General features: G+C 39.2%; 1 protein-coding gene across 7 annotated transcripts in view; it reads right to left on the bottom strand.

Moving 5' to 3' along the window:
* The window catches only part of FARS2 (phenylalanyl-tRNA synthetase 2, mitochondrial), a 625994-nt gene that overhangs the window by 421069 nt on the left and 179280 nt on the right, over positions 1-25645 (bottom strand). For all 7 annotated transcript variants that reach the window (XM_080657452.1, XM_080657447.1, XM_080657449.1 and 4 more), the window contains one exon: positions 12075-12234. In XM_080657452.1, the coding sequence (XP_080513578.1) occupies positions 12075-12234 (160 nt within the window). The remainder of the gene's footprint in view (positions 1-12074; positions 12235-25645) is intronic.

Below are 25645 nucleotides of genomic sequence, written 5' to 3' on the forward strand. Positions count from 1 at the left end.
TGCCAAGGGCAAAAGACAAAGAGAGAATCTTGAAAGCAGCAAGAGAAAAACGGTTAGTTACCTACAAGGGAGCACCCATATGACTGTCAGCTGATTTCTCGGCAGAAACTATGCAGGCCAGAAGGGAGTGGCAAGAAATATTCAAAGTGATGAACAGCAAGAACCTACAACCAAGATTACTCTACCCAGCAAAGCTATCATTCAGAGTTGAAGGTCAGATAAAGAGCTTCACAGACAAGAAAAAGCTAAAGGAGTTCATCACCACCAAACCAGGATTACATGAAATGCTGAAGGGTGTTCTTTAAGAAGAGGAAGAAGAAGAAAAAGGTAAAGATAAAAATTATGAACAACAAAATGACATCAAATACATACCTACCAACAAGTGAATCTAAAAATCAAGTGAATAAAAAATCTGAAGAACAGAATGGACTGGTGAATATAATAGAATCAGGGACATAGAAAGGGAGTTGACTGACAAGTCTCAGGGGGGAGGGGGTGTGAGGGGTGCAGGAAGAGATTGGACAAAAAGCTTACACCTATGGATGAAGACAGTGGTGTGGGGTAAGGGCATGGGGTGGGGTGGGGAATCAGGTGGAGGGGAGCTATGGGGGAAAAAAAGAGGAACATCTGTAATAATCTAATAATAAAGATTTATTTTTAAAAAAATAAATAAAAAATAAAATGACCAACCGTACCATATTGGCAAAGATGGCAAGCGATTTCTACTCTCACACAATGCTAGTAGGAATATACAATGGTTCAATCTCAAAATAATTATGCTGAGTGAAAAAAAAAAAAAAAGCCAGGTGAAAGAGAATCTATTATGTAGGATTCCACTTACATATACCTAGAAAATATAGACTAATTTATAGTAACAGAAAGCAGATCACTGCTTTATTCGTTTAATAGAAAGACATAACAAATGGGCAAAAGGAAACTTTGAGGGTAATATACATGTTTATTACCTTGATTGTGATGATTTCACAGGTGCATAAATGTCAAAAGTTAAATTGTATGGTTTTAAATGTTTAGTTTATTGAAAGATAATTGTAATTCAATAAAGCTTTAAAAAAATAAATAAAAAATAAGTACTTTTCTCAATTTGTTGTATTTTATAATTAGGAAGTCATTTGTGGCCTCAACAGCAATAGTTAAAATCAACTTGACCAGAACAGGTCATAACATATGGCTGAAAAGAAAAAGAAAGTAAGCAAGCTTCCAGAGAAGGAAAGAAGGTTCAGCGATGGCTTTTGTTCGTTTGCTTTATTTGGAGATGAGTCTAAAATATATTCTAAACTGATAATTAAGGAAATGAGGTTCTGGAGAAAATAATGGAATGAGAATCAAGAAGAATGGGATCTGGAGGCCAAGCAAGCACAAAGTTGACACCCAGTCACCTAAATTTTCATAATGAAATTAGATGAGCTTACCCTCTGACAGAGACTAGGAAAGATGAGACTATTCATGATCTGGAATAACTGAGAGAGAGATGTGTACAGTGAACTGACCAAAGATTTTTAAAAAAATGTCCCTACCAAGCTAGACCTGGCTCAGGTGGCAGATCATGATTACAAAATCTGAACAGACAAGAAAAGCAGAAAGAGTAGATTTGGGTATCAATTCAAGGTTAGGTCTTTAGCATAGAGCAAGTCAAGCATTCAAAGCACTTAAAGTGATTGATAACAGAGTTTAGATAACCTTGCTTTGATTAGCCTTTGACAGGGCTAGGGCTAGAAGTGAGGCCAAATGACAAGTGACAGGAATGAAGAAATTGAGCTTTCAGTGAACCTAAGGAGTAGAAAAGGAACTTTCCCTCTAATATAAATCTGAATGTTTTCCAGGTTACCTGAAAAACTAATACAAGTAGAAACAGTATGCAAAGGTGTAGTTCCTGGCGCATTAATTGCCTTGATAAATTAGCCCTAAAATTATAAGTACTTTTTTTCACTGTACCTTAAGGCTCATAACTTGGTTTCATTTAACATAAAACCTCCAACAATTTCAACTTCTCATTTCTCTAGTAGGAAATCTATCTGCTATCCCTTTCCCCCTTTCCCAGCTTTTTAAGTATATTCCAGTTCAATTCAACCATTGCTGTCTCAAGCTATCTCCCAAGAGGTTTCCTTATACCAATTCTTTAGACCAGACAGTTCAACTCTAGTATATCTTTTCTCCATTCAGCAAACATTAAAGAAAAGTAAGGTTATGTCTCTCATCATCTGATTCCTAAGATGATGTCCTATTTCCACTGAGCCTCTGTACAATGCAAGACACTTGCAGAGAACTTGAGTGTGTCAGCCACTTTGTACATAAAAGTGGAGCCTGCCTGAACTATATCCAAGCCACAGTGAGCAGAGGCAACTCAGCATTGCCTGAACACAACTGCTTAGCTACTTCACTTTCTAGGAGTACTCTGAGAACAACAAACCTCTCCAAAACAGAAAACATCAGACACCTCAAAAAACCTAATTTAAAAGTTCTGAAGTAACATGCTTAATTTTTTTTTATTTTTCAATTTTAGGAACAAAGTAGAACTAACAACTATAAGCCTAATTATTATTCTCAATCATTTTCACCTTGTTTATGTTTTTTTATAATGTTTTTTTCTTTTTCAATGACAGTTGACATACAATATTATATTCATTTCAGGTGTACAACACAGTAATTAGAAATTTATATAACTTACGATCACTTCATTTATACTAACAGGGATTTGTGTCTAGAGGAAAATATGAAATGATATGGCAGAACTCCTAATCAGAACAACATTCACAGTACAAAGCCCAGAAATGTTTTGGTTGAATGGGACCATACATAGGTCCTTGTGGAGGTTGGGTTGACAGGCAGGTTATTTTGGGAATCAACACCTATGGAAGAAAGAAGGTGGCAGCAGGTTGGGGCAGAGGAGAAGACCATGAACTGCAATCAGGCCCAAAAAACTTTAAGAGCTGAGGAGTTGAAACAGTTCATCGGAATTGCCCTAAGGTGGGGTAGTAGAGTGTAAGGCCAATATGCTGGGCCTTTATATTCCTGCCACAACCAGTCTTTGGATGTGGGTAGCCCTAGAAAGGGCATGCCCTTTTGCAACAAGGCTGCCCAAAGCTGAGGCAATCCCCGAAGGAGCAGACAGTTGGAGGCCACCTGCAGGCTGCATTCCCATCCTTGGAGGGGACACTGGGAGATGCAAGTCAATGACCACCAAAAGCTTTTTTTGCTTTTGGGAAGAGACACAACTTGCTCATGGTGACACATCTAGTCAACAGCAGATGATCACAATCCATTTCTCCTTCAAACTATTCATCTAAACTATGCTATGAGGCAAATGCTTTATAAAAGGGAATTACAATGATTAGTAAAGAGACTGTGCCAAAGAAGGGTTGTATAAAGCTAAACTAAAATGTCAGGAATCTTAAACCCCTACCTTAGATGCTGTGAAAGAAATGATCTGCCAAGTCCTATATAATAAAAGGCTAAGATGCAAATCGACCCAACAGAGGAATGACCGGTAGCTATGACACACACTGACGACCAGGGGGCAGATGCTCAAAGCAGGAGCTGCCCCCTGGTGGTCAGTGCGCTCCCACAGGGGGAGCGCTGCTCAACCAGAAGCCAGGCTCATGGCTGGCAAGCACAGAAGATGTTGCAGAAGCCTCTCCCAACCTCCACAGCAGCGCTAAGGATGTCTGACTGCCATCTTAGGCCCCCGGTGAACAGGCCTAAGCCGTTAGTCAGACATCCCCTGAGAGCTCCCACTGAGAAAGGGCACAGGCTGACCTGAGGGACCACCCCCAAGTGCACGATTTTAGTGCACCAGGCCTCTAGTCTATCTAATAAAAGTCTAAGCAACCTTTATAGTGGAATGCCCAGAACGACCAGTCGCTATGATGTGTACTGACCACCAGGGGGCAGATGTTCAATGCAGGAGCTGCCCCCTGGTGGTTAGTGCGCTCCCACGGGGGGAAGCGGCCACTCAGCCAGAAGCTGGGTTCACGGCTGGCAAGCGCAGCGGCGGTGGCAAGAGCCTCTCCCGCGTCCACAGCAGCACTAAGGAGCAGCAAGCTGAGCAGTAAGGAGTGAACAGGCAGGCCATAAGGAGCAAGGGATCCCAGATTGCAAGAGGGATGTCTGACTGCCAGCTTAGATACCCCCCAGGTGGATTGGGCCTAAGCCAGCAGTCGGACATCCCCCAAGGGGTCCCGGACTGAGAGAGAGCACACGCTGGGCTGAGGGACTCCCCACAAGAGCATGAATTTCATCATCGGGCCTCTAGTATGGTATAAAATATAGGAGAAACAATTTAGAAATGTTAGAAATAACAGCAGATTCCACAAGTATAAAGGTTATTTTATTTCTAATTCTAAACTGATAACTTCTCTTGTAACAGCCTTAGGATGCTGGTGCAATTGAAATGTTAGCAGAAAATAATAAACTGCTTTGGAGAGTAAAATCAAAACAAAAAAAAAAAACTGAAACAGCTGTAATAACAACAAACTGCCACAAGGAAATAATGTGTTCCAACTTTTAATTTTGCTTTCCAAGAACAAAGAAATAAGGCATTCATAATTTTTTAAAGTGAAAAACTGAGACAAATTTATAAAAGTAAATATAAAAAGACTTGCTGAATAAATTTGAGGCCTGCCGAGGCAGTTCCTATTCATTAATTAAAGAAAGATTGAATTTGAGCTTTTAAATGATCTTTGGTACCCAAAATGTAACTGAATATGATGTAGCAAATAGGACTTTACCACAAACAAGTGATAGGGAGTCAGAGAAAGGGGAGAGTGAGAAAGCAATACCACCTAGGAAGAGGTCCAATTTTTTAACATCATAGCTTTTGTAGGCTTCACAGTCTCAGAAGTACTATTTAAATTATTTCTTTCTATCCTTTCAAAAGAGCTAACCTCTAACGTGAGCTCGGAAGTCAGACTGCCCAGGCTAAAACTGCCTGAAATACTTCCAAGCTGTCTGATCTTCACCTGGCACTGTCTTTCTCTGTGTCTGGGTTCGTTCATCTATAAAATGGAGATTATAACAATACCTACATCATAGGCACAGGTCAAAACAAAAAAAAATCCTGTAAGAGTGTTTAGCACAGTGTTTAGCGCTGTTAATTATTAGCCCTATTATTGTCATCATCATTATTATTGTTATTATTCATCTAAATGGCATGGGCAGTATTTGTGCCTAGACAGTTCCACCAAGACATTTTTCAAAAACTAGCACTCCTGCACCACCAATATAAAAAACTGAAATGACCCACTGAAATGCCTTAAGTAAGAACAAGGCACTTCTCTTCAGAGCGCAGAAGACACAGCCCAAGCGTCTAGAGGGAGCTAACGTTCAGTGTGAACACTATGAGAGCACACAGCACCTATTTTCTATAATATATACCCATCACCTTTATCTTATAAAGTCTAATATGCTAAGTGTCAGGTCGTCCGTTAAACCAATCAAAGTGTAATATGTTAATGATATGCTAAGGCCACTCAAACACTCGCTATGACGTACACTGACAACCAGGGGGCAGACAGTTGACCAGTCGACCAGTCACTATGTCGTGCACTGACCACCAGGGGGTAAACGCTCTGACCAGTAGGTTAGCTTCCTGCTGGGGTTCAGCAGATCAGGACTACGCGAGAAAGGCCGGACACGCCCTGGAGCCCTCCCAAACTGGCCAACCTCCCACATCTCTCCCTGGCCCCGATAGTGCACTGGTGGGGTCCCTCAGCCTGGCCTGCACCCTCTCGCAATCTGGGACCCTTCAGAGCATGTCGGAGAGCCAGTTTCGGCCCAATATCGCAGACCAGGCTAAGGGACCCCACTGGTGCACGAATTTGTGCACTGGGCCTCTAGTAGTTCATAAAATGAACTTCAGTTGCCTTCCCACCTTCTTAGTATCTGCTCTGAGAAGCATCTTAGCAGATGTTACAAACATGCATATACATGGGACAAGCTCACCCACGCCTGCTGACAACTGCTCCATCAGAAATATACTCAGCAAAGAATGCACAGGGGCTAGGCAAAGATGTGCGGCTAATGCATCTTTAAGGATTCCCAGGGTGTTTGGCTACTGTGTGTATGGGGTTCAAAATGATCTCATAGCTAGAAAGAATAAATAAAAGGCCTTATTAACAGGTAGACTTTAGTGCATATGAACAACATGTCTCTATTCTCCAAACATGAGATTTTTTATTTAAATGCCATTCCACAAAAAAGGGAAATTTGGAGATTTATAAAATAGCAACTCTGATCTGTAATGAAATCTGAAACCTAAAAGTCTAGTATTTTAAAAATAAAGCAAACATATGAAGTAGGGACACCATAACTTCATTGCCATTTCAAGTTAAGATTGTTAATTCTTGACCATAGGCATGATGGATATCACAGTCAGAAAAATCATATACTATAGAAATGGTTTTTTATAAGGAAAACTGCTATCTGGAAACTGTCATCTCAATGCACAGTTTTGGAAGCTATTCAAATACAAATATTAAAAATAATAACACAGAAAAGTCCAGGACCATATTCAGAGAAACATATATCCTCCAAGCGCCTGGTAATGTTTTAAAATCTTTACTGAGTCTAGCATATTATATACTTTTTTAATATAGTTGCTGGTGCTCATAGAGAATGTAAGGGCCAGCATCAAAACCAACTGGATGGCTATGCCATAATCTGATATAAAGCTACATTTCATTACACAAAATTAAGAGAAATCAGCCATAACTACTGTCTTTGACTGTATTACTATTCCTTCATATGCTCGCTGCTTTGATTGCTTGTCATAATTTTCCTTCCCTTCCTTATTCCTTCATTTATTTCATATTAACACATTTATTTAATATTTTCTTTGTAAAAGGCATCTTTGAAAGTTAGAAAACTGAGGTCTAAATCACTAAATGACTAGTTCAAGATTTCAGAGTAAATGGATGAAGGAGAACTTTAATTTTTCTAATTCCACACTACTGTTTCTCAGTGGTCATGAGATTTATCTGTTAACCATTTTCTGCCTTTCTCCTCTTCCTTTCCTCATTCCTCCAGGATCTACAACTTCAGGCTTGTTCTCATTGACTAGTGTCAGCTCTGGAGCACATGCCGAGCACTGGAAGAGGCCTCTCTGTTGTGTGCTCCTACCACACACTATTTCCCTGAGACAAGGTTCATGACTCCTTGAAACTTACTCAATATTGTAATGCCTTCAACGTAGTGGAAATCCAGTCATGCTTCCCGCTCAGAAAAGTAAAAGCCCACCCCCAAAGAGAGCTCAGATGACCCCAAAAAGGCATCTACTCCAGGACTCAGCATGAACTACAGGAAAGGGTCCTAGTGGGAGGACCTCTGAGCTGACACTAGAGGATAAGTCAGAATTGGCCAGGTGATGGAGCTGATGGTGCTAAATGGAGGTGTGGTGGGAGGTGATGGTGGTGGAGGGGGAAGGGGTGAGTCTGTGAAAAATAACAAAGAAAGAGAAGAAACAAAAATACTAGTTATTATTGAAGCAAGTTACTTGTCTATCTAACTATGAGGCATTTTCTAAACCTTATAAACAGCAAATCATTTTATGACAGAAATGTCCATAGCAAGACATAAATAAGGAGAGCTCTAACAAGTCCCTCCATAGATTGACAATGAAAACATTCAAATAAGCCTGAATCTCTCCGTAAAGCTACTAGTCATTAAATTAAACACTTTCTCCCCTAAAATACTAGAAATCCTTTCTACCAAAACCTGCTTCAAAATTGGCCTAAACAATATTAGTATAATCTATCTCCCTGCACTCCAGTGTTAACTAGATGATACTACTAAAAATATAATTCTTTCCTTTTATCATGAAAGTAAAGAGAAACTGGCTATAATAAAATTTTCACATCAGTAATCTCTATCTGAAACCTATTTCACCATTACAACATTTGAATATGAAATATTTCAAACCAAGAGACAGAAATAGAAAAGAGCAAATACCCATGCACCCATTATTCAGTTTCATCAATCATAACATTTTTCATATTTAATTTACCTTTTTTATTTTAATAAATTTCTATGAACACACTTGAAGCCTGGTTTGTATTTCTTTCCTAATACCATTCCTCCATCTCCTAGAAAAAAACACCCACTAGCATGCAGCTGATAATACTTTTTAAAAATGTGTATATATTAAAAATACATAGGGTTAGTGATTTCTTAAATATTACATGAACTATGCATTTGAGAATATGAAAGTCTAGATATTCTAACAAGTCTTGCTAAAACAGGGCATCAGAAACTTAGTAAATTATAATTAGAATTCTTTTAAATACACATTTGAGTTCACAGGTAAGTAGGGAAACCTGAAGGTGTGAAAAAACAGAGGTGAATCAAGAGTGAGTACCCGAGTTCCAGCTGGGGTTGGTAGCTGAGACTCTTACACAGGACCAGGACTTTGTACTACATCTGTTTTTCTAGATCTTTGTCAATATTTACAAATGTTAGATTTTTAAAAATATTTCTATATATGAAAAATGGCAAAGGATAGCTAATGGTGGATTTCATTTGCATTCCCCTGATTACTAATAAGGGTGAGCATCTTTTTTAGGTATTCATTAGTCCTTTAGCTACATCATTTGTCACCTTCATGTTCACCCATGTCTCTCTTAAGTTGATTTTCACTTGTTTATTTGGAGTTGTTTAAATATGCTGAATACTTACTTGACATATCACTACACTCGCACTAAAATGGTTAAATTTAAAATGACTATGTCAAGTGTTGTTACAGAAGTAAAGCAACTGGAACCTACACACACAAGTAGAAAAAATGTAAAATTGGACAACCACTTCAGACAACAGTTAAGTGGCATTACAGAAAGTTAAAATACACCTACCCTATGATCTATCAATTCAACTGCTAGATATTTACTGAAGAGAAATGAAAACGTAAATGCATACAAAGAAGATTTTTTTTTAAATATATATATTTTATTGATTTTTACAGAGAGGAAGGGAGAGGGATAGAGAGTTAGAAACATCAATGAGAGAGAAACATCGATCAGCTGCCTCCTGCACACCCCCCACTGGGGATGTGCCCGCAACCAAGGTACGTGCCCTTGACCGGAATCGAACCTGGGACCCTTCAGTCCGCAGGCCGATGCTCTATCCACTGAGCCAAACCGGTTTCGGCTATACAAAGAAGATTTACTTGTAATAGCAAAAGACTAGAGATAACCTAATTTTTTATCAATGGGTGGATGAATAACCAAACTATGGAATGGAATGCTTAGCAATAAAAAGGAATAAGCCATTGACATACGCTGAAATATGGATGGTCTCCAAATAATTATGCTAAAATGAGCCACCCCCCCAAAAAAAATGTACACATTAAAGAATTCTATTTATATACTGTATATCTAACAGGTACAAACTAATCAATAGTGACAGAAAGTAGTTCTCTAGCTGCCTGGGGTGAGGAGATGTAGGGAAGGGCATGGGGCAAGAAGAAACTTCTGGGGGTGATGAACATGTTTATTATCTTAATTTCACAAGTGCATGCCTATGTCAAAACTAATAAAATTGTGTAAATACATTCAGTTTATTGTATGTCAAGTTTAGCAGACTGTAAACTTTAAATACGTTTAGTTAATTTTTTGTCATTTATACCTCATAAAGCTGTTCTTATAAAAATCTCACAAGAATAAGAGCTTGCTTAGCTTCTGTCGTCTAAACATTTTTAAATTGTAGGTCACAATTAAGAAAAACCTCATAACTTAATCTTTGTAGCTTTCTGAAAACAAACAAAATATTATTTCAAGGAAGCCAGAAATAATTGGAAGGGGGTACATTACAAACAAATATTTTCTTAGAGCCTGGCCAGTAAGGCTCAGTGGTTGAGCATCAACCTATGAACAGGAGGTCACGGTTCGATTCCAGGTCAGGGGACATGCCCGGGTTACGGGCTCAATCCCCAGTAGGTAGCATTTAGGAGGCAGACGGGTCAATTATTCTCTCTCATCATTGGTGTTTCTATCTCTCTCTCTCTCTCTCTCTCTCTCTCTCTCTCTCTCTCTCCCTTCTTCTCTGAAATCAAGAAAAAATATATTTTAAAAAACTTTCTTAGAGAAATAATCAAGAGCAAGTAATTAAATAAAACTGAGTCCAACTCTTAAAAATACTATTCTTCCTCTATGAAATTTAGTCTTCATATTTTTGCTGTTGACAGTAGTGATCAATATATAAATATGTAAAATTTTCCAATAGTTAAGAACAGTGGTTAAGAATGGTTAGGAATCTTGGTTAAAATCTTTCCTCACATGGATGGACCTAGAAGGTATTATGCTAAGTGAAATAAGTCAGTCAGAGAAAGACAAATACTATATGATGTCACTTATATGTAAAATCTAAAGAACAGGATAAACAAATAAAATTGAAACATTTTTATTTCAATTTTTATTTAAACAACTTTACTTCAATACTGATGATAGCCTGAGGAGAGGGGGTTTGGGGGACTGGGTGAAAAAGGTGAAGGAATTAAGAAGTACAAATCAGAGTCACAGAAATGTAGGGTACAGCATAGGAAATGTAGTCAATAATATTAACATATAAAAACCCTGGGTCCATCACGACCGGAGGCTCGACCAACTGGAAGTCAGTCCTGCAGTCAGTGCTGGGTTGCCGTGGCGACGGCGACCCAGCACTGACTGCTGAGGGGGCTGCGAATCAGGCCCGGAGAGAGGCCTGAAGAGAGAAGCAAAGTCTGATCCGTAGCCTGTGTGGCAGCTGTTGATCAGCACTTGCCTCGCTCTTTCTCTCTAGATGGTCCAGCAGCCGCGCCTCCATTTCTCTCCAGGCCTCCACCAGGGCTGCTGCTAAGCCCCACCTTTCTTATCAGGCCCCATTCATAGGCCCAGACACAATGACTGGCATAGAAACCGACCAATCAGAACCAAATCTGGGTGAAGTGTGAGGAGCCAATGGCTGCCTAGAAGGCGGAGCTTTTGACACTGACTGACAAAGAAACTGACCAATCAGAAGAAAATCTGGGTGAACTGTGAGGAGCCAATGGCTGCCTAAAAGGTGGAGCTTTTGACGTTGACTGGCATAGAAACCGACCAATCAGAACCAAATTGGCCAGCAGAGGAGGGCAGTTGGGGGCGAGATCAGGCTGGCAGGGGAGGGCAGTTAGGGGTGATCAGGCAGGCAGAGGCAGTTAGGGGCAATCAGGCTGGCAGGGAAGGGCAGTTGGGGGGTGAGATCAGGCCAGCAGGGGAGGGCAGTTAGGGGTGATCAGGCAGGCAGAAGCAGTTGGAGACAAGACCAGGCCGGTAGGGGAGAGAAGTTGGGGTTAAGATCAGGCCAGCAGGGGAGGCAGATAGGGGCAATCAGGCAGGCAGGCAGAGGCAGTTAGGGGTGATCAGGCAGGCAGGCAGAAAGGTTAGGGGCGATCAGGCAGACAGACAGAGGGGTTAGGGGCGATCAGGCAGGCAGGCAGCTTGTGGTCCCAGATTGCGAGAGGGATGTCTGATTGGAAAGGGTGCAGGCTGGGCTGAGGGAACGCGCCCCCTCCGTGCACAAATTTTGTGCACCAGGCCACTAGTATGTAATAATTATGTATGGTGGGTACTAGACTTAACAAGGTGATTACTTTGTAGGTTATATAGAAGTATAACCACTATCCTGTATACCTGAAATTAATATAATACTGAATGTTAACTATAACTAAAGAATGTTTAATAAATAAATGAGAAAAGAAAAAAGAGAATATTGCCCCATCATCCAAGTCTGACCTAATGACAATATAGTTATACAAGAATACTAATCTGACTATACACTTTCTCACTATTGATGAAAGACCTGATTTTAATCCATTCTCATTCTTATCACAGCATACCATCATTTTTTCTTTCTCTAGTTAATTCTATTTTCATATACTCCTGCTCCTCACAGGAATGAACCAGGAAATCCATAAGTTCTACCTCACAATAGACCTGAACGATTAAGCCACAACTTAGACCAAAAAAGTCTAGATACAGCTATATTAATGAATTAAGAATGATGGTAATTACTGAATATGTAAGCCCCAAAGTCAAAGGCATTTGAATACTTACCATCTCCAAAAAGATGTGTCACAAGTCTCGTAAGTGTTTGCTTAAGGTCAAACTCTACAAGCTTCATGGCCTCCATGGTATGTGTCTCTTGTTTATGGGCAGAACGAGAACTTTGTTCAAAGAGCTGCAGGCTTTCTCCATCCTTTATACCAGCAAATAACTATAAACATAAGGAATAATATAAGTAAATAAAAATAGTATACTGGTAAAGCTATATAAAACAACATAATGTGGGAATAAAATCCATTGTCTTATAGCCAATGAACATACTCAAATTAACATTCATTTAGTACCGACTTTGAATAAAAACACTGTGCTATAGTGTTTAGGGAATTAAAAGATACTGTTCTGATCTTTGCTGATCTCTCATTTTACTTTTGTGTTAACTTATAATCATTTCCTCACAAGAGACATTATCCTCAATGTTAGTGGAAATACCAGTAAATCAGGCTTTCAGACTCTAAAATTATATCCCCAACCATGGCACACTGTCCTTAAAATGTGTGCTGAGACTAGGTAGAAAGTATAGTCTAAGAATTAAATCCTATAAAATCCACAAAGGCGGGAAGTATGCTGGACTTTGCTAACCCCGTATCTCCAGAGCCCAGGACCGGGCTTGAAGCATATTTCTGACACTTACTATCCAGGTAAACTCCAGCAAGTGACAGGGTAGCTAAGCCTCAGATAATGCTTTGTAAAGTAGGAATAATAACACTAACTTAAGACACTTTATAATAATTAAATAAAATAATGCATGAAAAGTATAGAGTACCTGGCACACTGTAATGGCTAAATAAATTTTCCTCATTATCATCACAATCATATTTATTAACCACAGCTACTATCCTATATAATAAAGAGGTAATATGCAAATGGTCATTACACCATGACGCATAACAACTGATCACCAGGAGGGCGGGGCAGCAAGCTAAAAGTCCAGGAGAGCTACAGGAGGGTGGGACAGCAAGCTAAATGCAGCCAGCTGAAGCAAGTGGCAGTGAGCTACTCGCGAACAGATTCATGCACAGCACCACTAGTTATTCATAAACTGCTTTACCAATAAACTAGTATTCCAGTATTTAACAACAAAGAAGATCTTTACCTGCTAGGAGACTGACTCAAGGAGAACAGAGCAAATGAATCTACTGTTCTTTCTACCTAATGTCTCATGAAATAAAATTTTAATAAAGTAATAAATTAACTGTGGTTTCTAATAATATTAACAAGACCTCTTGATAGATCTACTAAAAATGTCAAAAATTCTTAAAAGCATTGAAGAAGTAACACAATAGAAAGCACAAAGGCAGAGAGAAATACTGAGAAGAGTGCTACCCAATGTACCAACTGAAAAACTGAATATTGGTTGTGATAGCTACCACAGCAAGTGAGGCCAAAGTAAAAGTCCACAGTGTCTGACCAAGTTGGGTGTCAGTTAAATAGCCCTAAAGGACTTATTCTCATGATAAGGATGAAAATTAAACCAGTTCTTGTATAGACTTGTAGTCAAGTGTCACATTACCTGGGTACATAGAGAGAACCTCAGGCTAGGAAAATGAACTAAGGCAATTGCAAAGTAGCAGTTCTCCAGCAAAATCAAACACATCGTAATTCTGGGAGTCTACTTTTGCACAACAGGCTTCAATTATTCATTATAGCCAATACTAGAGGCCCGGTACACAACATTCATGCACTCGGGGCAGGGGTGGGGGGTTCCCCCTCAGCCTGACCTGAGCCATCTCGCAGTCCGGGAGCCCTCAGGAAATGTCTGACTGATGGCTTAGGCCCGCTCGGCCTAAGCCAGCAAACATCCTTAGCACTGCCACAGAGGCAGGAGACCTCCACTGCACTCGCCAGACGTAAGTCAGGCTCAGGGCTTCTGGCTGAGAAGGACTCCCCCTATGGGAGCACACTGACCACCAGGGAGCAACTTCTGCATTGAGCATCTGCTCCCTGGTGATCAGTGCGCGTCATAGCAACCTGCAGTTCCACAGTTAGGTCGATTTCCATATTAGCCTTCTATTATACAGGATAGTTTTAGTAGATCAATCAGAAGCACTGGCATGTCTGTGCAAGAACAGAAAACATAGCAAAAATATTAGGAGAAGACATGGTTGAAGAAACAAATCCAAAATACACCCATGTTTCCCAAAGAGCAGCACACATTCTATTAAGATTTAGGGAGGCATAGAAATAAATACTTTAACAATTCTGTGTTAATTTAATTGTGTACTAGAAAAATATATCAAACACATAATTAACAGATAGTATAACTTAAAACAATGCTAAGTAAAAGTAGTCAGTCCACTTTAAGATTGTTTGGAAAAAAACTATGAAGATCTAATAGAATATGCAAAATATAGGTACTATATATCTGAAAAAAATACCTATAACATACACTAAAGACTAAAGTTTAGAAAACTGTGAAAGAAGGAAAAGCATTAATTCATTAGGCCATCTGCACAATATAACACAGAAGAATAAGACCATGAAAACAAGTCAACTATGTCTAAAGGAAATATAAATTAAAACTGGAAGGAACTTTAGAGATCAACTAAGCCAACCCCAAATAAGGAAATGAAATCCAGAGAGGTGAAAATCGAGAGAGGCTAAAATCACTTAGCCATTTAGTTCACCAAGCAGGGACTAAAAACATCCCATCTTTGATCCCAGGGAGATTTAAGAGGCTGCCTCTCACTTAAATTTATGTTTGAGAGGCATCCACTGTTGATTAAATTAAATTAGATATCCATTAATTGGATACAATAGCCTGTGTCATTTGTTTTTCTACTAGGATTTCTTCTGTTTCTCTGACATTTTCTCAAGTGTCCTTGCACAAACCCAAATGACCCAGAACACAAATTCCACTCCTACTGCAACTGCTTACAGAAGGCAGGGAAAGTAGTTCACAAATACAAAAAAGCAGGTGCAAGAAATTAATTCTAATAAGGCTTAAAAATAAAAGTGAACTGCAAAAGGCAATTAAAATTAAAATTTAGAATGCCAAAAGAATTTTTCAAAACAGCCCGGATTTTAAACAAATATCTTAAAAGCAAATAAAAAGCACATGGTCAGAAGAATAATATACATCTATATAAAATCCTATGAGTGGCCAAGTGTAAATGGGGCTTGGATGACAGCAAAATTTCAAGGAGTTTCTTAGGACTTTTCAAAGCAGTCATTTTTCTATTTGGCCACTTTAAAATATCCATTGATCATTGGTTTAATCTATACAACCTGCTTTACATATGAATGCTAAATACTTACCACCCTGTCTCTGATTTCCTATGGCAGATGAAATGACACTATAACAAACTGTGCTGCTGTTGCTGCTTGCATACCAGGGCTAACAGTTATTGATCATTTACCATACTTTCTATCTTATTGGGTACTTACCTTGCTTACTACATGATTTTATTTAATTGTCACAATTCTTATTATTTTCCCATTTCTCAAATTAGAAACCTGGGGTTTAAGGAAGTTAAAACTTAACACAACTACAAAGTAAGTTGTAGAGTCTGAATTTAACCCCAAATCTGACTCACAACTGCATCTTCAAGGCTTCACGGTTATTTCCAGGACAACATACAGATTATCATCTCTTTGGCTTCAGTGTAGAAAGCACCTACAGAGTCAGATGGATGGGATTAAGAACTGAACATAAAACATGAAGAGAGAGGCGTTGCAGTGGTTTCACACACTGAGACTGCTTTGGGCACCCTATATACTGGTATTTTGAGAAGCTTACAGTGAACATGCTCCACCTCAAGATACTTGTGAATGCTGGTTTAAATGCTTTAAAAGTGATGATTTTGATGTAAAAGACAAAGAACATTCAGGTCAACCGAAAAAGTTTGAAGATCAACAATTACAGGCATTATTGGATGAAGATGCATGTCAAACTCAAAAACAACTTGCAGAAAGATTAAACCTTGCTCAGTAAACAATTTCCAATCGTTTAAAAGCAATGGGAAAGATTTTAAAGGAAGGAAAATGGGTGCCACATCAATTGAACGAAAGACAAATGGAAAACCGAAAAGTCATCAGTAAAATGTTGCTTCAACGGCATGAAAGGCTTTCTTGCATCGAATTATGACTGGCGATGAAAAGTGGATTTATTTTGAGAATCCCAAAAGCACAAAATCATGGATTGATCCAGGTCAACCATCAACATCGATTGCAAGGCCAAATCGCTTCGGAAAGAAGACAATGCTCTGCATTTGGTGGGATCAGGAAGGTGTGGTATATTATGAGCTTCTAAAACCAGGCGAAACTGTTAATACTGATGGCTACCGACACAAATAATCAATTTGAACCATGCTTTGATCATGAAACAACCAGAATGTGCCAGAAGACATGGCAAAGTAATTTTGCTTCATGATGACACACCATCACACACTTCAAAACCAGTCAAACACACCTTAAAAGATCTTGCCTGGGAAGTATTAATCCACCCATCGTATTCAGCAGACCTTGCTCCTTCAGATTAGCACTTGTTCCTATCGATGGCACATGCACTTTCCGAGCAACACTTCAAAACATTCAAAAAAGTGGAAAATTGGGTCTCTGAATGGTTTGCCTCAAAACAAGAAAAGTTCTATTGGGACAGTATCCACAAATCACCTGAAAGATGGGGGAAATGTATAGCTAGCGATGGACATTACTTTGAATAAAGCACTTTTGATGTTTCTCTTGAAATTATCGTGTTTTCTTTGATTATAAAATCCGCCATTATTAACTGGTACACCTAGTAACATAGTGATGGTTTATCCTAATTAAATTTTTATTGTGCAAGGTAAATAAACCCTTCAAAAATGATAATTAAGGTTTGCTTTTAGAATGCATTAACAGGTGCAACTGCATCAATGTGAACAGTCATTTGAGGGTTGCTTTGAAACCAAATGTGAGTTACAACAATGTACTGCATCATTAACAGGAAGGCATTGTATGGTAGAGGCCATATCAAGTCTAGGGAGGCTGATATTTCTGTGATGTTTATTATAACACCAACAATCGATACAGGGTAGCTCAGTCCTTCCCTCCTTAACTAGAGAAAAAGAGAACCAAAGGACAGCAATACTAGAAATGTGGAAAAGAAATACTTGAAAGTTGAACAAGTAAATACTCTTCATACAGATGAGAAAGGAAAGAAACATTGCTCAAACCCAAAAGTGCTTCAGAAGAAACCCTCCAGAGGGAAAAGACATGAGTTTTTGATATTGTTGCTCATTTTATAAAGCTCTAAAAGGTGACATGGCACAGAAAATAATAAAGACAAAACTTTAATTAAAGCAGTCCCTGTGGTGGCTGGGGGCTCATAAAAGGCAAGGTCCTTTAAGGGTACCGAACAGGAATATTTTAAGTATGTGAGATGCACAGGTGCACAAATTCATTGCATTTTAACTTAATCTTTGCTGATGAAATAATTCCACCTTCCAGCCTGAGATACTTGAGGCTAGGCAACAGGTTTGAGGGCTAGCCTAACCTCACAGTGTGAGAAAAATAATTATGCTTGCTTTCTAAATAACCTAAAAAAATAAAGAAAGAAAGAACTGGAACAAGAAATTGTGGCAGCAGCTTCAAGACAACATTTAAAAAGGTAAATCAGAAACAGATATAATGTTTGAAGATTACAAACATTTCTACATTATAACATCAAAACAAATATAAGGTCACTTCAACAGCATTTGAAATTTTAACTAGTTCGTAAGCCAATCAGCCATACTATATCACCAATTCAGTTAATTTTAGGTTCATAAGTCAATCTTTGCCTGAGGTAATAGAGCAGAAGTCTAAAGCCTATGGGGCAGCCCTTAACAGCATACTGGCTCTGAACAATATGCAATGCAAGTACAAGTAAGGTGAGTATTGAAGAGATAATAGAAGATAATGTTAATGGAAAAATACTGCTGGGTGATACAGCCAAACAAAATAGTTTAAATAGACAGGATGAGTACAAGAAAGAAATGGAGTCATAACTATGATTCAGATAGTGCACACCAGCATTTTAATAAAGAACAAGGGTGGGGGGAGTGAAAGGAGCAGGAGCAGGGGGGAAAGAAAGAGGAAGGGAAAAAGAGGAGGAGGAAGTGGAGAGGAGGAGGGAGGGAAGAGAATGGGGAAGAAAAGGAGGAGTTTTAAAACCTCAATAATAGTACTTAACATTTTGAGGTTGATGTGCTTTATCTTAGAATGAAGCTATGTCTACAATCTTAAAACATTTCTGAAAAATTATATTTTTAAATGTTTAATTTAGCTGTATAACTCCATTAGAAAGAATCTGACTCAAGAGATTACCAGTTTAATTAGATGGTTTTTAAACAATAGTCTCTGAGTAAAAAGTAAAGATAATTCCTTGGCAGTTGGGGTGTGTCACAATTAATAGAGCTGGGAAGTTAAAAGCTAAAGGTGCCCATAGAATACAAGTTGTTAAAAGAGTTTCTTTTTGAAGGATTTTGAAATATCCTGGGGCTGAAAAGTGCCTGCCAGACAATAAAAAAAAGGGACTTGGAGAGAAGAGATAGGCTCATTTAAAACTTTTCAGAATGATTTCACTGCAGATTACATGATATCGATGCTCTCTCTTCATTCTTACTTGCAAAATTATCAGCAAATTCCATATCACTCATAATGACTTTGTTATGAATGGACTCTTACAGCAAATAAAAGAGGTTCCTCGCTCTGTGTTCTGCTGGGTGGGAAGTAAAAACAGAGTGTGCTAGTGAACACTAACGTGATGTTCAGCAGAAGAGACCTTTTATAGCTCAAAAATGATGGGCCAGTATAAAACCAGTGCCATCTAGAGAGGGTGTATGATCTTAGCACCCAAATACCACTCTTTTCATTATTTATTACTCATGAATCCGTTTTTAAAAGATTTTTTTCTAACAAACTGTATTTACTAGATAACACCTTTTTTAAAGACACATATAACTGACAGCAGGATTATACTCACATGATAAAATTCAAGTTGGGTATTTATTTTTCTTTGTATCCTATTTGCCCCTCAGATTTCTCAGAGACAAGACAATCACAAAGACAGTAAGAGAGATTGTTCAAATTATTGATTCAACTCATGTTTCTGAATTATCAATAGGCAAGTGCTCCTCTCACTGCCAAAGATAACTGAAAAGGCCACAGCAAGAAGGTTTGAAAATACAGACAAAAATAAATATACAAAAAATGTGTTCACTAATTAATATACATACTATTGTAAGGTGCCAATAATAGGGGAAACTGAGTGTAGGAAACACAAATACTCTTTGTACTGTCTTTGTAATTTTTCTGCAAACCTAGAACTATTCTAAAATAAAAATATTATTAAAAAATTGAATATAGGGACCATATACTCCTCTGATTGAGATCAGCATGCTAAAGAGAAACAAATACCCAAACAGCAACATTTCAAAATCTTACTGTGAAAGACAGGTTTTTTTAAACCTACTTAGGAGCAATAGGAAAGGATTCTGTATAACAGGTGTGACCTCAAGAGTAAGGAACATCATCACAGTGCCTTGAACACAGCAGATGCTTTGCTCATTTCTTTTTAATTACTTAATTAATTTAGAACTGCCTCTTTAAGCATGTGCTGAGTTAAGAACTAAATCTCAGAGAAGGAAATGTTAGTTTTTCTCTCCAATTAACTTCAGAGAATACTCTCATCGTTTATCTCCTGAAAATGTCTGTCCCACCTACTTTCACCAGGGAGGACATAAAATTGGTTTTGCCTTCTTCCTGAGAAAAGAGAAGTCATCAGATAAGAGAGCCCCCAACCTCTAGCCTTCTATTCCCATTCATAAATGCATTTGTCTCTGTAGTCATGCTTCAAACCTTCCTGCCCACCTTAAATGTGAGCGCCGGGAGGGGGGTGGGGGAGGAAGAGGGGCTATATGCCTTTCTCTGGTCAGTCTCTGGGCATTGCTAACCCCTCTCCCAAAGACTTGATTACACCCAATCTCATCACTTTGTCTCCTCAAAATTCTTAGAAATCATCCCATGTCTCCTATACCTTTAATCTCTCTTCTGGCTGTTTTTCCTCAGTAAACATGTAAACATATTCAATTTTCCTGTTAAACAATCCACAAACAAAACTCCCACTAATCCCAATTCATGCTACAGACTACCCTCTCTCCTCTTCACAGTTAAGTTGGTCATTCTTCACAGTGTCGCCCTCCTTGCTTTCTTGTCACTAAATGTTTGTATCTCATATGCCTTATTTTCAGCTTTGTACTCTTCTAACTCTGCTTACTCTCCCCTAAATGGAAGCAGCTAAACTCCTGGCTGCAACCACCACCTGTATGCTGATGGTTCAGAATCTCCATCTCCATCCTAGACGACTGTGCAAGGGCCCAGAAACATATATACACCTGCCTTCTGGTCATCTCCATTTGCAAATCCTCCAGCTAAACAGATCACAAACTCAACTAGCTCTCATGACCCTCATCCCAAAGCAATTCTCCTCCTGAGATCCCTAACCTTGGAAATGGCACCAAGAAAGCAAACCAAAATCAAATGCTTTCCTTTTCTCACCCTTCACTACATGCAGCCACCAAAGCCAGAAGATTCCACCTCCTTAATACTGTCAAATCCACCTTTTTCATATCTGTCATCCCACCATTTTTTTTGCCTTGGTTTCTTGGATCATTATAAATAATCTTGTAATTAGTCTCACCATTTTCATTCTTTCCCTACACTGCTCCATGCCATGGGCTATTCTGCAAAATCCTTTTTCTAAAATGCCAATCTAACTGCATCACTCTTATGCTTAAAAATTATTAAAGACTTTTCATTCTTTTTAAACTAAAGCTAAAATTCCATAAGGTCACCTAGAAGGCATTTCATGAAGCAGTTTATATCTCTCTCTCTCTAACTTCAGTTCCTATCTCTTCCCCCTGCTCCAGCAAGTCCACAGTACGTGGTCCAGGAATTTATCCCACTCTTTTTTATCTTCATGCCTTCAAATCTGCTACTTCCACTACCTGGAACACAGCACCCCTTCACTACCTGGATCATTTCAAATTTCTCTTTAAGATCCTTGGGTAAGGCCCACGTGGAATGGCTCAGTGGTTGAGCGTTGACCGATGAAGTAGGAGGTAACAGTTCAATTCCTGGTCAAGGCACATGCCTTGGTTGCAGGCTCAATCCCCAGTGTGGGGTGTGCAGAAGGCAGCTGATCAATAATTCTTTCTCATCATTGATGTTTCCATCTCTCTCTCCCTCTCCCTTCCTTTCTGAAATCAATTTAAAAATTTTTTAATTAAAAAGATCCTTTGATAAGTCTTCTATTATTATCCCCAGGGATAAAGATTTCCTTTTTCTGCAAACAAAAGCAATAGCACTTAGGAACTTATTTTACAGCTAGAGGCCCAGTGCACAAATTCGTGAACGGGTGGGGTACCTCTGAGTGGACTGCAGGGATTGGGCCAAAACCTACAGTCCAACGCCACCTACAGCTCCTACCTGCCGCTCCCGCTCATCCCGGCCCCACTGTGCCTGCCACAGGCTCTTGCCCAATCAGTCCCGATCGGGAGAAGCTCACGCTGCCATAGCAGGGCTTGCCAGCCATGAGCCCTGCGTCTGGCACTATCCCAAAGGAAGTGGCCTGCGGGATCAAACTGAAACCAGCTCTCCAAGATCCCCCAAAGGGTCCCGGATTGTGAGAGGGCGTAGGCCAGGCTGAGGGACCACACCAGTGCACAATCGGGCCAGGGAGGGACTGCGGGAGGGCTCCAGGGCATGCCCAGCCCACCTCACTCAGTCCCGATTGGCTGGACCCCAGCAGCAAGCTAATCTACTGGTCAGAGCATCTGCCCCTGGTGGTCAGTGCACGTCATAGTGACTGGTTGACCAGTTGACTGTCTGCCCCCTGGTGGTCAGTGCACGTCATAGTGAGCGGTTGAGCAGCCTTAGCATATCATTAGCATATTACACTTTGATAGGTTGTTATGCTGTTCGGTCTATTTGCATATTACCCTTTTATTATATAGGATAATCCCGTTTAAGATGAGATTTCTAAGAACACATGATATCTAAACACATAGGCAATCTATATCCAATTCACCTCAACCAAAACTTGTCACTAAGCAGATCACATCTGAGCCCCAGGGACAAGCCAGTCACTTGGAGAGTGACAGATAAAGCCTGTAACTCTGATGAATACAGCCCTCATATATTTGCAGACCCACTGTTTATTAATTCTTGGTTCACAGATGAGAAATAAGTAAGAATCACTTATAAAAATAAGCACGTTCACATATCTTACCACAGAAATCCCCAAGCCTTCATTTCCCCTGAATGCAGCAAGCAAATTCAATTACATTATTAAAATCCAACTAAAGCATTTCAGCAAATATTAAGTATTCAAATCACATTGGAGGAAGAATCGGATGTCTAAGTGAGATGAATAGACAGACGTATTAAAGAGATAGCAAGTGGATTTCAGCTGCTAATTTCCACAGCTTTTAATTTCTTTAAACAACTGGCCCTAAGTGAGATCTTCTACTGTTCATCATTTGAGAAGACTTGCGTTTGAAAGGGCCCAGTTAAATACAACTCTGTCCTCAGGTCTCTGTGGGATGTCCATTCCTATTTTAGCTAATTGATATTGAATCAGTTTTGTCATTCCCTGGATTTTTGTAACACACCACCTGCCAATTAATCAGGTTACAGAGATTAGCACAGGGGAGGGAATGCATCGAAGTTCTGCACTGCAAAAGCAGACTTTATTGTCCCCTGCTGTTTGTCTTATTTCCGCTCCTCACAAGAAGCTTTGTGCCACTGAAATAATGGGAAGATCTGAAACAGTCTATGTTCCTTGGTGAAAGATGTTACCAAAAAAAACAAAAAAAAAAAAAAACATTGGTGGTAGAAAGGCAACTTCTTCCAGGCTGGCAAGGATGCTACAGAAGAGAAGAGCCTCAAGTTTGAAATGGACAAACTCCAAAGGTTTCAGAAGCTTTCCCAGGGAACCACTCCCTACCCCCTCCAAGCCACCCCTCCCCCGCCAAACCCTTCCCCACCCTGCACTAGACCTTCATTTGCAAACTGGAACAGATCCTGCTGGACAGCATGGTCTTTCCAAATCTCCCCTCATGAAGCCTCCAGGACAGAAACTTTCAAGATGAATATCTCATAGAGGCTACTGAGTTCCTTGCTTAGTGACAAAAACCTATGTTCTCAAGAAGCCAGGTTCAGGAATACACTCAGAATAGCTTGTTGGTGCCCATGTGACTCCTCACGGCTGTTTTCCTGGCAGGCCCAGCTGCACTCAGCTGCAAAGGTAGAGTATCAGTGATTTCTGCCTCCTCCCATGCCCCAAAGATCTGTGGATCCCCAAAATTTGGTCAGTTGGTTTGCCTGCTTTTTTAACTCTAACATATTATAACATGTATATTTTTAGCACTTTTCTTCTACTGGGGTTCTCCTAGTGGTACTAATGGAAGAAGGAAACAGACTAATACCCTGCCAACGTCTAGCCTTTAGAGAAAAGATCAGAAACTTCCATCCATCAAAGCAAGGAAGTTACATGAAGCTGTGCACAAACTACATGAAAGATTCAACATCTGGATGAGTTCAGGCAAAAAGCAACAATAAAAAATGCCTTGTCCTGATGTGAACTGGTTCTCATGACAACCACCATTTAAAGGAGAAAACTTCATCCATTCTCTGTCAACTTTAAAACTGCGATCTCTTGTCGTCCTCTTCCTGGGCCATGAAGACAGATAAAGCAGAGAGAAAGGGATTGCATTTTTTTTCTTCAGGTACTTAAACAGCTCATTCATGGTGCCAGTGGATGAAATGTAACAGGACTGAGACCCATCTAAATGCTATCAAGTACTCTAAAGGAGGATGATAGAAGATGTACTAATCAACAGAAGAGACAGAAGTGGCTTTAAAAAAAAAAGTAGTACAGACCTAAAAAGTAAGATCCACAATATATCTGATTCATATTCATGATGCACAGATAGATCTATACCACAAAGGAATTAGGACACCTATTTTCAAGATAAATATAAGGGTATGGGTAGGAGAGCTAACCTTTGCTGAGCATCTCCCACTCACAAGGCATCATGCTAGGTTCTTTAACCACAACTCACGAGTTGTCCTTGTATTAATTAAGGAAATTGAGGGTCAAAGTGGTCAAATAATTTCTCTAAGGTCCTTAGAGAGTGAAATTCAGAGCCAAGGTTTCACTCCCTCCTCAACAGCTTAGAAGATGGTGTTATTAGCAGAATAAGAAGCTACCAAAAACATGTTCCATACATGATGCCAAGGCCCACAGATAGACTCAAGAGCCATCAACCAAAAGTTCAAGTCTGTTGTTCGATCCTGTAGGGCAAGAAATGCATAATTCCTTACTTTAACACTTTTATGTCCAAATAAAGGTTTCCTAGTAATTGACTAAATGGTTCACTAGGAATTTCTAAAATGTGGCATCCACTGAACAAAATTAAGGAGTTATTAGAATTGAAGGGGGGCTCTCAGTGTTCCGCTACAAAGTCTGGCTGCTCATGAACAGGGTAATGGTTAATTTTATGCGTCCACTTGACTGGGCCATAGGGTGCCCAGACACTTGGTTAAACATTACTTCTGAGTGTGTCTGTGAGAGGTCCTGGATGAGATTAACATTTGATTGAACTCCCCAATCTGAGTGGGCCTCTCCCAACCTTTTGAAGGCCTGAATAGAATAAAAGACTGAGTAAGAAGACTTTTTCCCTCTGCCTTTTATTTGTTATTTTATGCTTTCTTTTATACGTTATATTTATTTTTATATTTGTTTTTATTTTTTATTTCCCTCAAGCTGACACATCAGTCTTCTGCTCGGACTTGGATTCCTACTGGAAGTCCACACTGGCTCTCCTGCTTCTCAGGCCTTTGGACTCGAACTGAAACTATACCATTGGCTTGGCTCTCCTTGGTCTGGACCTCTCAGCCTTCATAATCACGTGAGCCACTTCCTTATAATAAATTTCTTTACATAAATCATATATATGTGTACACACACACACACACACACACACAATTTGTTCTGTTTCTAAAGAATCCTAACTAATACAAACGGACAACACAAATAAGCTCGTATAACCCTCATATACAATTTAAAAGTTGGAATTTCCACAATTCACAAGAAGAAAACTACCAGTAGATCTTCTGTGGTATCCTAGGTTGGTCATTTCAAATGCTAGTAGAGCCTTTTAGCAATAAACCAATGTCAGTTGTATCATTATGAATGAATTTTTGTGGATCACTTGATAAACACTATAGTATATACTGATACATGATAGAATCAATATTTAACAACTAGATTTTAAAATTGTATTTAATAAAAAAAGGAGACATATGTACTACTATTTGTAATACTTCAAACAATAAAAAAATAAAGTGTATATATTATACTTTGGTAAAAAAAATAAAATAAAATAAAATTGTATTTAAGACACTATATTTCAAATAAGAATCTCTTATACCACTATTCCCAAAGCAGTTAGTTACATATTCTAAATGGTCCTATTACAAATTCCCTGAGAAATAACACATCATTGGTATCACAAGTTCTTTCTGTACTAAATAGATGA

This window comes from Plecotus auritus, assembly GCF_963455305.1.
Source record: "Plecotus auritus genome assembly, chromosome: 2".
Taxonomy (NCBI): domain Eukaryota; kingdom Metazoa; phylum Chordata; class Mammalia; order Chiroptera; family Vespertilionidae; genus Plecotus; species Plecotus auritus.